The sequence below is a fragment of the Mus pahari genome, chromosome 7, assembly GCF_900095145.1.
Source record: "Mus pahari chromosome 7, PAHARI_EIJ_v1.1, whole genome shotgun sequence".
Taxonomy (NCBI): Eukaryota; Metazoa; Chordata; class Mammalia; order Rodentia; family Muridae; genus Mus; species Mus pahari.
The window spans coordinates 35,618,566-35,633,035 of record NC_034596.1 but is presented as its reverse complement, the minus strand read 5'-3'; the positions used below and the strand labels follow the sequence as shown (position 1 = coordinate 35,633,035).

The 14,470-nt window shown below is 37.2% G+C and overlaps 1 protein-coding gene across 1 annotated transcript in view; it reads right to left on the bottom strand.

Moving 5' to 3' along the window:
- Agmo (alkylglycerol monooxygenase) overlaps positions 1-14,470 on the bottom strand; it is a 304,766-nt gene that overhangs the window by 180,096 nt on the left and 110,200 nt on the right. Inside the window, exon 5 of the mRNA XM_021202587.2 lies at positions 12,432-12,527. Coding sequence (XP_021058246.1) covers positions 12,432-12,527 — 96 coding nt within the window. The remainder of the gene's footprint in view (positions 1-12,431; positions 12,528-14,470) is intronic.

Here is a 14,470-nt window from a genome sequence, read left to right as displayed (position 1 = left end):
AGAGAGAGAGAGAGAGAGAGCATGGCATGTTTAAAGTAAAATATTATAAAGTATACTTGCAATCAGTGGATTAGAACTTACTAAGACTAATATTTATTAAATTCTTTTTCCCTGTCATGTCCATTCACAAGAGTTTTCTTTCTAAAATCAATCCCTCTTACAAATTCCATCCTTTCTCCTGGGATTTCTTTTTGCTTCTTGTATTTTAAAGTCATACATTCTATATAGGCAAGGTTACAAGAAAATTAATCATAACTAATGTCCTTTTTGTTTTAACTGAAACATGTCTTTTTAAGAGTTTCTCTTATGCCTAACATTTTACAGTGATCAATATGTTGCCTAATGTGGAAGTCTGCCAGATAAATAATGATCAAAAATTCATTTCAAGGCAGCGACGGTTATCTTACATAAATCACAAAACTAATATTCTTAGCTTTAAAAGCAATGGTGGTAACTCACAGAGATTGCTGAATATAATTTTTTTCTTTTGAAAATTTGATTTATGCATTTAATGTGTAAAGGGGGCTTGTTGTCAAACGTAATGAACTGAATTCAATCCTTGGATCTGTGTTTTAAGTATTGGTGACCAGCTGTGGTTTCTCATCCTGTTTCCTCTCTCAGGGTGTCCCGGCACCACTGCACACCAGACTGGAAGGATGAAGTGGAGTCCAGAATGGGTGGTGCTGGCAGGATGTGGGTCTGACTGGGAGTAAGTGGAGGGGAGAGAAGGCCTTCGTGGAGGATTTTAGACAATCTTCAGTAAAACAGCTGGTGTGCATACATTTTATACAGAGTGAACAAAGTCTAAATATGAACCACGAAGAGGAAGGAGTTTTCAGAGTGAATGTAAAACCATTGGCTGGTGTTTAAAGTACTATGAATACTTCATTTTTTTGTGGAGAGGCATGCCAGAACCCCAGGTACTTGCTGGGCAGGGTCTTATTGGGAAAGAGGAAATTGAACTTGTTGGTTTGCCAACGGCTCTCTTTGACCTTCATCAACTGAAAGATTTGGGGATGGCCTCCCCAGACAAGATCAGAGAAGGGGAAGCCCTGCTGGAAAAAGGGAGTTCTCCATTTTGCTCTGAGCTCAGAGGAGTTATCCGGACACGAATCCCCAACAGGATGTGTATGGTGCTAGGGAGAAGCAGTTCTTCAAAGTTTTCTTCTGACCTGCATAAGCATTGTGGCACATTATCCTCACTCATCCTCACAAAAATTATAAACAAATATAAAACATTGCCATTGTTTGTCTTCATGAGGTCCATAGCTGTTGTGACCCTCCCATTGTCTTAAAATGGATAAAAGAAAAAATTTAGCAGTAGTAGAAAATTAATAACACTATGCTTCAACAACAAAATGTAAATTAATGTGGGATGGCAATTGGCAAGGATTAAATGTCTATTTAGGAAGAAATCTCAAGTGTATAATGAATGTTTTTGTGGGAAACGATATACAATTAACCATCAAACTAGAGTAATAGACATATGCTGAAGTAGTTTGTCATAAACCAAGGTTAGCCAAGATATAAAATCAGCTGCATAGACTTCAGGAAAAAACAAAAAAAAATTTACAGAGCAGACTTTGAATCATACCTATCATCTTAGATATCTGACATAACCATATCATTATTTTGCTTAATGGGAAAGTCTTCAAGATACTTTTCTTTATTCCAGGGACAAAATACAAAACCGAATGATATTGGTCAAAAAGAAGAAAGGAAGGAAGGAAGGAAGGAAGGAAGGAAGGAAGGAAGGAAGGAAGGAAGGAAGGAAGGAAGNAAGGAAGGAAGGAAGGAAGGAAGGAAGGAAGGAAGGAAGGAAGGAAGGAAGGAAGGAAGGAAGAAAGGAAGTAAATGTAAGGAAAATAAAGAAAAATGTAGTGATAAAATGATGGCTAATGGCAATTGTCTGTACTCATAGCCTTGCTCAGCCAGCATCAGAGAAGCTTCCTCCTGCACCAGATGTAAACAAATATAGTGAACCATAGCCAGACATTATGCAGATGTAAAGAATGTGGAACACATAAAAATAGGCTAGGCCTATCAAACCCATCCTCTCAAAGTACAGGGAAGCCCAAGGAAGAGAAGGAAAAGGATATAAGACCAGAAGGGATAAATGACACAAGGAAACAAGGTCTCTAAATCAACATCAGCAAGGCTCATATAAAAGCACAGAGACCAGATGAGCATGCACAGGGTCTGCACAGATCTGCACCAGCTCCTGTAGGATTATATTATGGATTCCAGGTTAGTGTTTCTATGGAATTTCTGAGGGGGCCAACATGTGAGTCTCTGATTCTTGTGTCCTCTCTTGGACTCTTGGCCTTCTTGGTCTGTCTTGTCCAATCTCAAAGTGAAAGTTTTTGTTGTATTTTATTGTATTTCTGTCATATACAAAAGAGGAGTGAATGAGTGACTGAGTGAATGAATGAATGAATGAATGAGTGAACAAATGAATGAATGAATAAAAACAAACCTATCTACTATGGCAAAGGTTAACAACACAACTGTCATTTATACCTTCTGGGAGAGCAGGCTTACTCCAATGTAATACTGACTAGCAGGCATTCCTGGGCAGATCTCATGTTCAGGATTAACAAACAATTGACTTCACAATTTTTGTGTGCTTGTTTTGGGTTACAGTTTGGTGTTTTATTTCTTTTTGGGCAAAATATTTTAATGTTCTAGGTTTGGAGTGTTTACTTGTACTGGGTTTGGGGTTGCTCTTTTGAGAAAGAACATAAAACTGAATGGTTAGAAAGGAGCAGAAGATATGGAATGACTTGGGAGAGCAGAAGAATGTGCTAAAAATATATTTAAATTTAAATACTGTTTTAAAAAATAAAAATATAAAATGTAAAAAATATAAAAAATCAAGCAAAACACTTAACATATCTAATTGTATATTACCAACACTCACATTTAAGTTTTATAATCACAATTTGGCAAAATATCCAAAACTTTACTCCAGGTATCATGTCAAGACAAAGGAATGGATACATTTGTTAGTGAAACAGATTTGCAGATTCAAATTTTTTTCTTCCTACACAAAGAATAAAATAATTTTTCCAGAAGCCTGATATAAATATGTTTTTCTGCAATCATGACTTGAAGATCATGTTACAAATATGTACTTTGTTTCAGAAAATTAGTTGAGATTTTATGTGTGGATATATATGAATGTATATGCATATGTGTATGCATGTGTGTATATGTATATATGTGTGTGTGTGTGTGTATGTTAGAATGTATGTGTGTGTATCTGTCTGTCTGTACATGTGTAAAGCAACAATAATTTTTCCCATGTTCTGTTCTCTTAAGTAGATTCTAAGTTGTTGAACAATACAAGAAAACATCCACACATTCATCAAAATTGAATTTGGTGATGTGTGGAGAAATAATAATCAAATCCTTTCTTGTTGCATCCTTAAACATCAGATTTCCTTGGCTCAGATTCTAGTAACATTTGTAACTACTTCTCTGTATCTCCCAATGTCTGCAGCACTCTGGAATCTATTAACAGGTCAGCTACGGACTCGGTTGTTGTGGTTTCTGACTTTGCATGGTGCTTCCCTATAGCTATCCTATATCTTAAAGTTTATTGATTGCTCTTTTAGTCTCTAAAGTAATGTATTCTCAGAAGAAAATACCTCATTGGCACCATGAGCAACAGTGGCCATGAGAGCGGGGACACAGCACTGCCAGGTTTGGATTCAGTCAGAGAAGATGCATCTAATCCTCAAGAGACTTGAGGCCCCAGGGAGTGGAGAGTTCTGATGGGGTAGGGTAGGGGAGTAGGGACATCCTCTTGGAGACTTGGCAGTAGGTAGGAGTTATGGGATGAGGTATAGTCAGAGGGCAAACTGGGAACAGGATAAAGACTGGACTGTAAAAAAAGATCAAAGAATAAAAATAAGTGATTTTAAAAATTCATCTATTTCCTTCTGGTCAAGGCAATGGTAGATGTTGACAGTCAGTAGGACAGATCAGTCACCTAGGTAAGGGACCACAACTCAGAAGTACAGAATCTTGTACACTGTAAACTCCTGATATGCCTTTCTTTTTTAGGAATGATGAACCATTAAGTCCCATTTGCCTCTACTTGAGTAGAATAAAAGAAAACTATCTGTTTTATGGAAAAGAAATGAAGTAACCCTTTAACCTTTGTAATAGACACTTCTTCTACCTCACATTTAAAGTTATGCATCACCTTAAGTTATACCTAAGAGAGAGGAGGAGCAATTTTCTCAAACCATGTCTGGGAATGCAGAGAGGCTTCTGTCAGGAGGTTAGATGAGAGACTCTTTAGAGGGAGACCTGCTCCATTGCTCCAGCATGAAGGATCCCATTGAGAAGAGACACACCTTGGTGTTAGGGCATTTATTGTAGAAAGGCAGAGAGAGGGAGAAGAGAAGTAGAGGCTAGCCAAGGCAGCTCAGAAGGGGGAAGGGAGGGAATGGGGAGAGAAAGGGAACAAGGGAGCGAGAGGCAAGGGTATGAGAGTAAGAGCAAGAGGGTAAGAGAGGGAGGAGGGGCAAACATCCCCTTTTATAGTGGGCTATGGGGTCCAGACAGAATACCAGGAGCTTGGGGTATTGCCCTACAAGACTGATAGCCACACACCTCTCTGTGGGGGGTGGGGGGCTGTGGGAGGCTGTAACTGCAACAGAAGCCAGGGGCCCAAAGGCCTTGGCCAAACACCTGCTCTTCCATGCAGGAGATAGTCACATGCCAGGTCTCTGGGGTTCACAGCCTGCACTTGACCAGGGACCAGGCTGCCTGTGCGCAGCTCATCACCCCCCACACATTCATAAAAGAAACTTTACTGAAGCTCAAAACACACATTGACCTTCACATAATAATAGTGGGAGACTTCGACACACCACTCTCACCAATGGACTGGTTATTCTAATAGAAAAAACAAGATAATTTCTGGGCAATGATTTCATTCATTGCCTAGTCATATTGATGAAGAATTTAGAGTTCTGTTAAGTAAATAATCCAACAACAACAACAAAGGCAGGCTTCATCCAAGATCAAAATCACTAAGGGTAAGAAATGTAGATATGGTAATAAGTACAGACAAAGTAGAAATTAGTTACTGAAAGTTACACAATCCTATCTTACTTCCAAAACGAAATTGAAATAGAGTAATGTAACACAGCTTTTAATAGTTACAATGTATTCCATAAAGATCAGCATATAATACAAATGAATCATTGGGAACCAATGAAGAAGGCAGTGTGAAATGTGATTCTCATAGTGTTGGTGGAGTGGGTAGGCAAAGTAAAACAAAACAAAGAGCATATAAAAGTAGATTTTAACATGACCCAAATGTTAGATTCAGCAGAAATCAATTGTAAAATGCTCTTCATAATTAATACTTAAAAGAAAAGAGCCATGGGCCTGGGAAGATGCTCAGTGATTAAGAACATACACTCCTCTTGTAGAGGACCTCACAATCTCCTGTAACTCCAGCTTTAAAGGATCCAATGTTCTGGACTCCCCTGGCACTCTTCTCACTTACATGTATCCTCCTCTCCACAAAACGCATATGCATAATTAGAAGTAATATAGTTAACCTTTACATTATTATTGAAAATAGAATCTTCTCTCATACCATACAACCTGACCACAGTTTCCAGATAGTCTGAATAAGGCCTATGGCTATTGTAATACAACTATATACTCGTAAATAGAGAGAGGTACAATAATAGTCTTGGGTAAGATACTAATGAGATCAACATAAAAGTTACAATAACATATGAAATTTTCTATTATAATTAATAAACTTAAGCACACTATTCAAAAGATAGAGAGGCTATAAATAGAATTATAACCAGAGTCTTAGGCCAGAATGAATATTTGGGGATTAAAACATATCAGCAGACACTTGCTTACTTCTCCAAAGTCAGCAAATAAAAATAATGCTGAAAAGATCAGAAAGGATTTTTAATATTTACTTGGGAAATATAGGAATTACACATTATAGTCTGTCCTGCATGACTGAGAAGAACCTTAGTTACATAGAGGAAGAATTGTGTCGGGAGCAAAGGGTATGAACAATTAAGTACCAGCAGTATGGCTAATCATTACATCAATTCCGATGTTGCAGTGTAGCCTCAAACACTCTTCATATTGTCCTGAGACCATATGACTCTCATCAGATAATTGTTACTTCTGGCCCCAGTTTGAGGGTTCAACATGGGGGATGTGTCTAAGAAACTATTTTTTCCCTGGAACCCTCTGAAGTCAGGTTTAGAACAATGAGTTGAGACTTTAAAGTGCTTCCCCAAGGCTGCAGAACATGGCATCTTAAGAGTCTGAGATAAAAATGCTCTATTTACTCTTACCTTTGTGCTTTCAGCCTTGAGAAATGAGAAAGATTATGTAGTACCAAATTTTAGAGACTTAGGGTTGATTAATACACAGAGGCAATCAGGAGCTTAAAAGGCCTAGGATGTAAAAATATCATCCTTTTATGCTGACATTAGTTATTTGAAGATATGCTTAAAGATTCGAGCCTTTTGGCAAAAGCAGTTCCTGACAGAGTCTTAAATAATTGTGATGTTATTAGTTCCATAAATAAATGACAGATGACATTAATGTAATTTCAGGGAAAAACATGGATGGAGAGTGGCTCTCAAATTAAGAGTACCTCCTATTCTTGCAAATGACTTACACATTGGGTGGCTCACAACTGACTGTATCTCCAGTTCTAGGGAGCTAAGCACCTTCTCACCTCCAGGGATGCGTAGGCACATATGGTGCCCATGCAGAGAAGCATGAGTACACACATATGACATAATTTTTTAAAAAAAATCATAACGAGAAAAATTATCAATAACAGAAAGGGGGCAAGAGAATGAGAGTTACACAGTGAAACAGCTTTCAAGAGACATAGGCTGTAACTTGTTCTAGCTCACACAGTCCACTGAGACGTCTTACCAAAGTAATGTCAAGAAAAAAAAAAATCAAACATAACTAAAGGACCAAAAGCTTTCTTCTACATTGTTCCCGAAAATAATCTAATAGAGAATTTGAAACAAATTTCACACTGCACCAAAACTCTTGCTACAAATTACAGTAATCACTATAGTGAAATAAATATGTGAACGAATATAAGTAAACAATGAAAGAGTTTGTGAAAACAGTAGTGTCATAGATAATCAAATTCTTTTTAATAAAGTGAAGACCATCCAATAGATAAAACTGTTGGAGTGAGTGTATGTTTTTATAAGGCACAGGATTCACTGCAAAGAGCAATGGATCTTGATCTAAATCACATGCCATATGCCTAAATGATACACATTTAAATTTAATATAAACTGAAATGTAAAGGTTAAACCTCCAAAACATCTAAAGGAAATCTAGGCAGAACATGTTACAGGGTTTGTGATAGGGAAAGACTAAAAAAAAAAACACACACAAATGACACAATACCAAAAACCTGAGCCAAAGAAGCCAAGCAGAATTAACATTCTTCAAAGGTTTCAGCTTAATATTACAAAACTCTTTGAATCATGATTCCAAACTTCAACATCAAAGCATTAAATTAATCCTGTGTACCACTTTTCAAGCATGGTAACAGATTATGCGATAGATAATCTAGATTAATCCAGGTTATTAACATATCTCATGCTGGAGAAGCTAAAACCCAATACCACTGATGCATAATAAATGGAAATTTATAGCTATGAAAGATGTCTATATAAAGATGTGCCTGTTCTGTATCCATGCATTTGCAGAAAAACAGCACACCAAGTTTGTGTTGCCAACAACTGAGATCCATGAAAAGTAAACAAATCATTAGACATTAAAAAAAAAAAAAAAACTCAGCAACAGCTCAGTGTTGTGTGTGTATCCCTAATCCTAGCATTCTGGGAGCAGTGGCAGGGGGATCTCTCTGAGTTCGAATCCACACAGGTCTACATGGTGAATTACAGGAAAACCAAACCAAGATTATAGAGAGAGACCTAGTCACTTCCACCTCAAGACTCATACAGAGAGAGAGAGAGAGAGAGAGAGAGAGAGAGAGAGAGAGAGAGAGAGAGAAGAGTGTCAAAGCAAGCCAAAGTTTTGTAACTTTAAAAAAAAAAAAGATAGGACTAAGACACTTCTGTTTCTTTGGTAAAGAATTCACAGTAAAAATATTGTTTGTCTATGGCTTAATCCTTGTCTTATATATGTCTATCAAATGTTTTGTGTTCTTTATTCTTTTCTCACAACTTCAGATGTAATGACTTGAAAGAAGCTAAATGTTTCCCTTTCAAAAAAAAAAATCAGTGTCTCTTTAACTTTCCCTTCTGTAAGATCTAAACTTTAGGGATGGTAGAGAAGAAAACTTCTGTTTATGAATGGACCAAGCCATGTGGGCAATACAGGAATGTCTGCAGCTCATACAAGGACTTTTCATAGAGTCATTTCCTTGCTGCGGGACATTAGAGTGTGCATGAAGCTTTGAGGGCTAACAGAGTTTTAGTCATAATGTGCAGTTTGATAGAACTATTAAGATTTTACCTTTACTGTGTGTGGTAACATTTAAAAACACTTAATTAGATATTTTTGTGATTGTGTGTATGCGTGTGTTTGTGTGTGTGTCCCAGAGCTCATGTGGAGGTCTAAAGACAACTTGCTTGAGTAAGTTCCCTCCTTCTACAACAAGAGACTTGGTGATCGTACTGGCTGGTTTTGTGTGTCAACTTGACATAAGCTGGAGTTATCACAGAGAAAGGAGCTTCATTTGAGGGAATGCCTCCCTGAGATTCAACTGTAAGGCATTTTCTCAATTAGTGATCAAGGGTAGGAGGGTCCATAGTGGGTGGTATCATCTGGTAGTCTTGGGTTCTATAAGAAAGCAAGCTGCACAAGCCAGGGGCAGCAAGCCAGTAAGTACCATTCCTCCATGGGCTCTGCATCAGCTCCTGCTTCCTGACCTGCTTGAGTTCCAGTCCTGACCTCCTTTGGTGATGAACAGCAATGTGGAAGAGTAAGCTGAATAAACCCTTTACTCCCCATCTTGCTTCTTCATCATGATGTTTGTGCAGGAACAGAAACCCTGACTAAGACAGTGATCAAACCCAAATGTTCAAGCTTGAGGATTCAGGCTATGTTAAGTTCTAGTTAACAGGAGCAGTTCTAGTTAAAAAGCACATGTTGAAAATATGTTCTCTAGGTGTGGGCCATGAATTCCTGATCTTTCCAAGACTTTTAACATGAAGGGGTGTTGGATTTTGTCAAATGCTTTCTCAGCATCTAATAAGACGATCCTGTGTTTTTTTTTCCCTTTGAGTTTGTTTATATAGTGAATTATATTGATGGATTTCTATATTGAACCATCCCTGCATCCATGGGCTAAAGCCTACTTAATCATGGTGAATGATCATTTTAATTTGTTCTTGGATTTGATTTGTGAGAATTTTATTGAGTATTTTTTGCATCAATATTCATAAGGTAAATTGGTCCTAAGTTCTCTTTCTTTTTTCGGTCTTTGTGTGGTTTTGGTATCAGCTTAACTGTGGCTTCATAGAATGGGTTAGGTAGTGTTCTTTCTTTTTCTATTTTGTGGAATAGTTTGAAGAGTATTGGTATTAGGTCTTCTAACCCAGAACAGCTGCCATCTAAAGGAAATACAGGGAAAAGAGTGGAGCAGAGAAAAAAAATGAAAGGCCATATACTGGATAATTTTGTGTCAATTTGACACAGCTGGAGTTATCACAGAGAAAGGAGCTTCAGTTGGGGAAATGCCTCCATGAGATCCAGCTGCAAGGCATTTTCTCAATTAGTGACCAAGCAGGGAGGGCCCCTTGTGGGTGGGACCATCTCTGGGCTGGTAGACTTGGGTTCTATAAGAGAGCAGGCTGAGCAAGCCAGTGGGAGGCAAGCTGGTAAAGAACATCCCTCCATGGCTTCTGCATCAGCTCCAGTCCTGCATCCTTTGATGATCAACAGCAGTATGGAAATGTAAGCCAAATAAACCCTTTCCTCCCCAACTTGCTTCTTGGTAATGATGTTTGGGCAGGAATAGAAACCCTGACTAAGACAGGCCATTCAGAGACCACCCCACCTGGGGATCCATCCCATATACAGTCACTAAACCCTGACACTATTGCTGATGCCAAGAAGTGCTTGCTGACAGGAGCCTGATATAGCTGTCTTCTGAGAGGCTCTGCCAGAGCCTTACGATACAGATGTGGATGCTTGCAGCCAACCAGCGGACTGAGCACAGGAACCCCAGTGGAGGAGTTAGAGGAGGGGCTGAAGGAGGTTAAGGGGTCTGCAACACCATAGGAAGAACAACAATATCAACCATCCAGACCCCTCAGAGCTCCCAGAGACTAAACCACATGGAATACACATGGAGGGACTCATGGCTCCAGCTACATATGTATCAGAGGACGGCCTTATCTGGCATCAGTAGGAGGGAAGGCCCTTGACCTGTGAAGGCTCAATGCACCAGTGTAGGGGAATGCTAGGGCAGTGAGGCAGGGGTGAGGGGGGGGGAGTACCCTCATAGAAATAGGGTTGAGAATGGGATGGGTTAGGGGGTTTTTGAAGGGAAACCAGAAAAGGGATAATATTTGAAGTGTAAATAAATAGAATAACGAATAAAAATTTTCAAAAAGAAAACATATTCTTTTAAATTAAATCTCTGTGGGAGACAGAGAGATTGTCCAGTGACTAAGAGTACTCATTATTTTGCAGAGGACCACATACCTACACTCATGCACACACATACACATAAAATTAAATATATAAATATGTAAGTACTAGAAAGAAAATTAGATCTTCCCCTACCAGATGTCTATTTAATTTCTCTGTCCCTAGAAACCATCACCACCAGCAGCCTTTGAGTTTCCTCCAGAATAATTCTCTTGGAAACAAATGAAAGCATGCTGTCTATAATTTCACAGATACAGAAATTTTCAAAAATAAATTCATAGCTTATAATATAACTTAAAAATTCCAAAATTCAAACAATAAGTTAATAAAATGGGGGCTTGCCTCTCATGCAATTCATGTAAGGTTACTATATTTGTTAAAGTTCTTGTAAAAATATGAAGTACAACAGGTGTAACAGACTCCTGCACACTGCTACCCAACTGGAAAGGCAAGCAGATGGCAGAACTGATCTCCAAATGAAATAATTCCCCACTGTCTTTTACTGCACTTTTCTTCTGAGATGGCACACGAGCCTTTGTTCAAGGATTTCTTGGTGAGACAGGAAACGGCAGAAGTTCCGTAGGCATGATTGCTGTCCTAACTAATTCCTGACTTGACACAAGGCATGACCTTGGGCAGAGACCCTGTAAAAATGCTATTCTCCTTTAACCCCTCTCTGTAAATCAGCAGAACACTTCCCTTTCCTGATTTAAACAAATTTGGTCTTTGACCTCTAGAGCTAGAACTGGCCTCACCTCGTTCAGATGGTTATAATGTGAGCTGTTTGATGTATGTCAAGTACCATAAAACAAATAGTATTTCATGACAGATCGTCAAATAATACATGTATGTCCAAAGTCAAGGTAGCAGTGTCTCTATCCCAAGAATGATTTCAGTATGAAATACTGCAGATAATATGATGTTTCTCTGGGCCAAGATTTGACATCTGGTGCAGCTTGTGCCTATTGATACTATTGCACAGCATTGCACCACCTACCCAAGTGCTCACTCTGAGAACTTCATAAAGCTGCCAATAAATACAAATGTTTACAAGATTTCTTCTATGTGTGCAGCAATTTTTTGGATGTCTATGATATTTCTATATTTAACAATAAAATGAAGACAAATAGTTCATAAGCCAAGTGGTTGCTTAATATAAACATCCAAGCCTGAACATCTGAAAATCTCTAGAAGGCCTGAGAAGTTCTATATTCAGTTTTCCAGAGATAACAAAATAAGACCATAACAATATATTGAAGAAATTGAAACAAAACACAAACATTCTAATTAAAGTTAGATAAGTGCCAACATTTTTTTTTAATTTCTGAAAAATATTAAACATCTTTTCTAGTAATCTTCACATATACACACTCATACACACACAGAGAGACACACACACACATACACACACACACACTTCTATCTTTAAATTGAATTGGATTTCAACATCTCTGGTTTAGTAATGTTTAATGAACTGTAATACAGGGAGATATTGTAGCAAATATAGTATTAAAATGTTTTGGTACTTAATAGTTCAAAAATTGTTTTATTTAATTGGGACCAACTGACTTCATTGCATCTTATAAACTTTGCAATATATATTAAGAATAAAAGGAATAAAAATGAACAGATGTTTCTCCTTAAAAAAGGCAACTAAGAGTTTTCTTACACAATAAATCAGCTGCAAGTACATTACTAGGACATTGCTTGAGGCTGTTTTGGTATAAAATTTTTAGCACACACACATATATACACTCACTCATACTTACCTCCGTGTGGATCCAAAACTGGTAGAGGAGATTGAATTGAATATGAACAGCAAACACTGAAGGTGGTATGAAAAGGGCCAGGGGACAGTAGAAAACCTTTAAAAGAAAGAAACAATCTACATCACATTATAATCATGGGTTCTCAACTATATTAATGGTCCTTCTTCCGCAAACATAATTTTCCATATGTTATATTTTGTAATATTAATTTTTCCCACAGTGATAGGTTTGCAAATATTAATTTTCTAGTTGGTATTTAACATTTTTAATTAAAATATCACATGCTGTGTGTTATTTCCTTTCTAGATGTGTTTCCTGGAAGTAAAGTGGTTGCTTATATTACACAAGTACTTTATTGGAGCAAATTGTAAAGTACATGCCTTTGTGCCTTGACCACTCCCAAATGCTCAATTATTGCCTGGTTTTCTCAATAATAAAATGCAATTGTAACAAAAGCAAGTGCATGACATATTGAAAGAATTGAAGACTTTCCATTTTAATTTGTATATGACTGGTTAAAGGTAAAATATCTTTTAAATTTTTATGCAAGTTACTGAGGTAGGAAGTGCAATGTGAGAAAGGTGGAAATAGTCGCAGGGGTCGAGATATTCCGAGGATTGAAATATCCTTGCCTTAGAAAACCAACTTTTTCTTAAACCTCAGAACTGCTTAGAATTAACTAATAAGTGTGATTTGCTGTGGTCTCCTAACAGCTTGTTCCTGTGATCAGTTTTATGTGGTCAAAACTGTTTCTTTGAAAGAAAATCCAGAACAAGCAAATCAGTCAGTATCCAAAGAATCTCACTTCTGCTTTACATTTCTGATCTTGTTTAATCCATGTTTCTAAAAATATTTTTTTTTCTGAAAGCTACAATTTAGTTGCTGAATTACTATAAAGTCTTTGTCTTTGATCAGGCAAATAATCCCTTGAAGGAATTTAATAATGGGTGTGCACTGAAAATTAGGCATTAAACTCTCATTTATGTTCTGAATTTAAGTCAACTAAAATAAATACTTTTATATTTTAGTGACAAGCAGGATCCATTTTATAATTTACAATAGATTTAGAAGCAGTGGATCAAATTAGCAAACAATAAAATAAATTAGGTTTGTTATTCAAGTGTTAAGCTTTGCAATTGTGGTCTCACCACAAACTACATTATGAAGGTAAAAACAAAATTTTAGCTCACAGGGTTCTTCATATTTGTAAAGAACAAAATTGTTAGAAATATAGATGTCCGTTTAGTTCGAAACGTTCTATAGTAGTGTATGATATAAAGTAGTATGTGGTAAAAAAAAAAAAAGTCTTATTAAAAAGAATAGTAAATAGCTTATTTTGAATGTTTGATAAATAGCATTTCTGTAAAGACAGTGTCTGACAGATTAGTATTCAGTATACATTACACTTACTCAAATTGTAGAGAAAACAGTGACAGCTATTGTAGAAAGGGTATTTCTACTGCTATGCTCAACCCGGGTTTTTTATAGAAAAGGACCTCTGTGATCCCTCCATGCTCATATGAAGCAAAGCCCATCAGTTTGTAGACTAGGTTTTTTTTGTTTGTTTGTTTGTTTGTTTTTTGATGAGCTTTCCACAGGATTAGACCTCCTTGAAAAAGTGCCAGATGACTCTTACCATGAGTTTAATTCAGTTTTTCCCTCTCTGGGCAATGATCTGAGCACCTGTATGTGTAGCACACATCCTGTCCTATGCTAGAAGTGGCAGTCTTGCTGTTTGGGACACTGCTTTTGCTGTTTTGTTTTGTTTTGTTTCCTATGTAGCTCAGACTGATCTAGAAGTATTAATGTAACTAACTTTACCTCAAAGTGCTAGGATTTCAGCTATGTAGTACTTTGCTAAGCTAAAACACCTTTTTTTTTTTTTTTTTTTTGTTTTAATAAGATTTTATTTTTGTATTGGGTACTAACCTGCATTTACAGAAGAATCATTCTTTGTGATTAACACACTGTTGCAAAGGAAACTAATTATAGGAAAAAGGGTCTAATCCTCTTGATTGAAAGTGAATCTGTAAATGTGG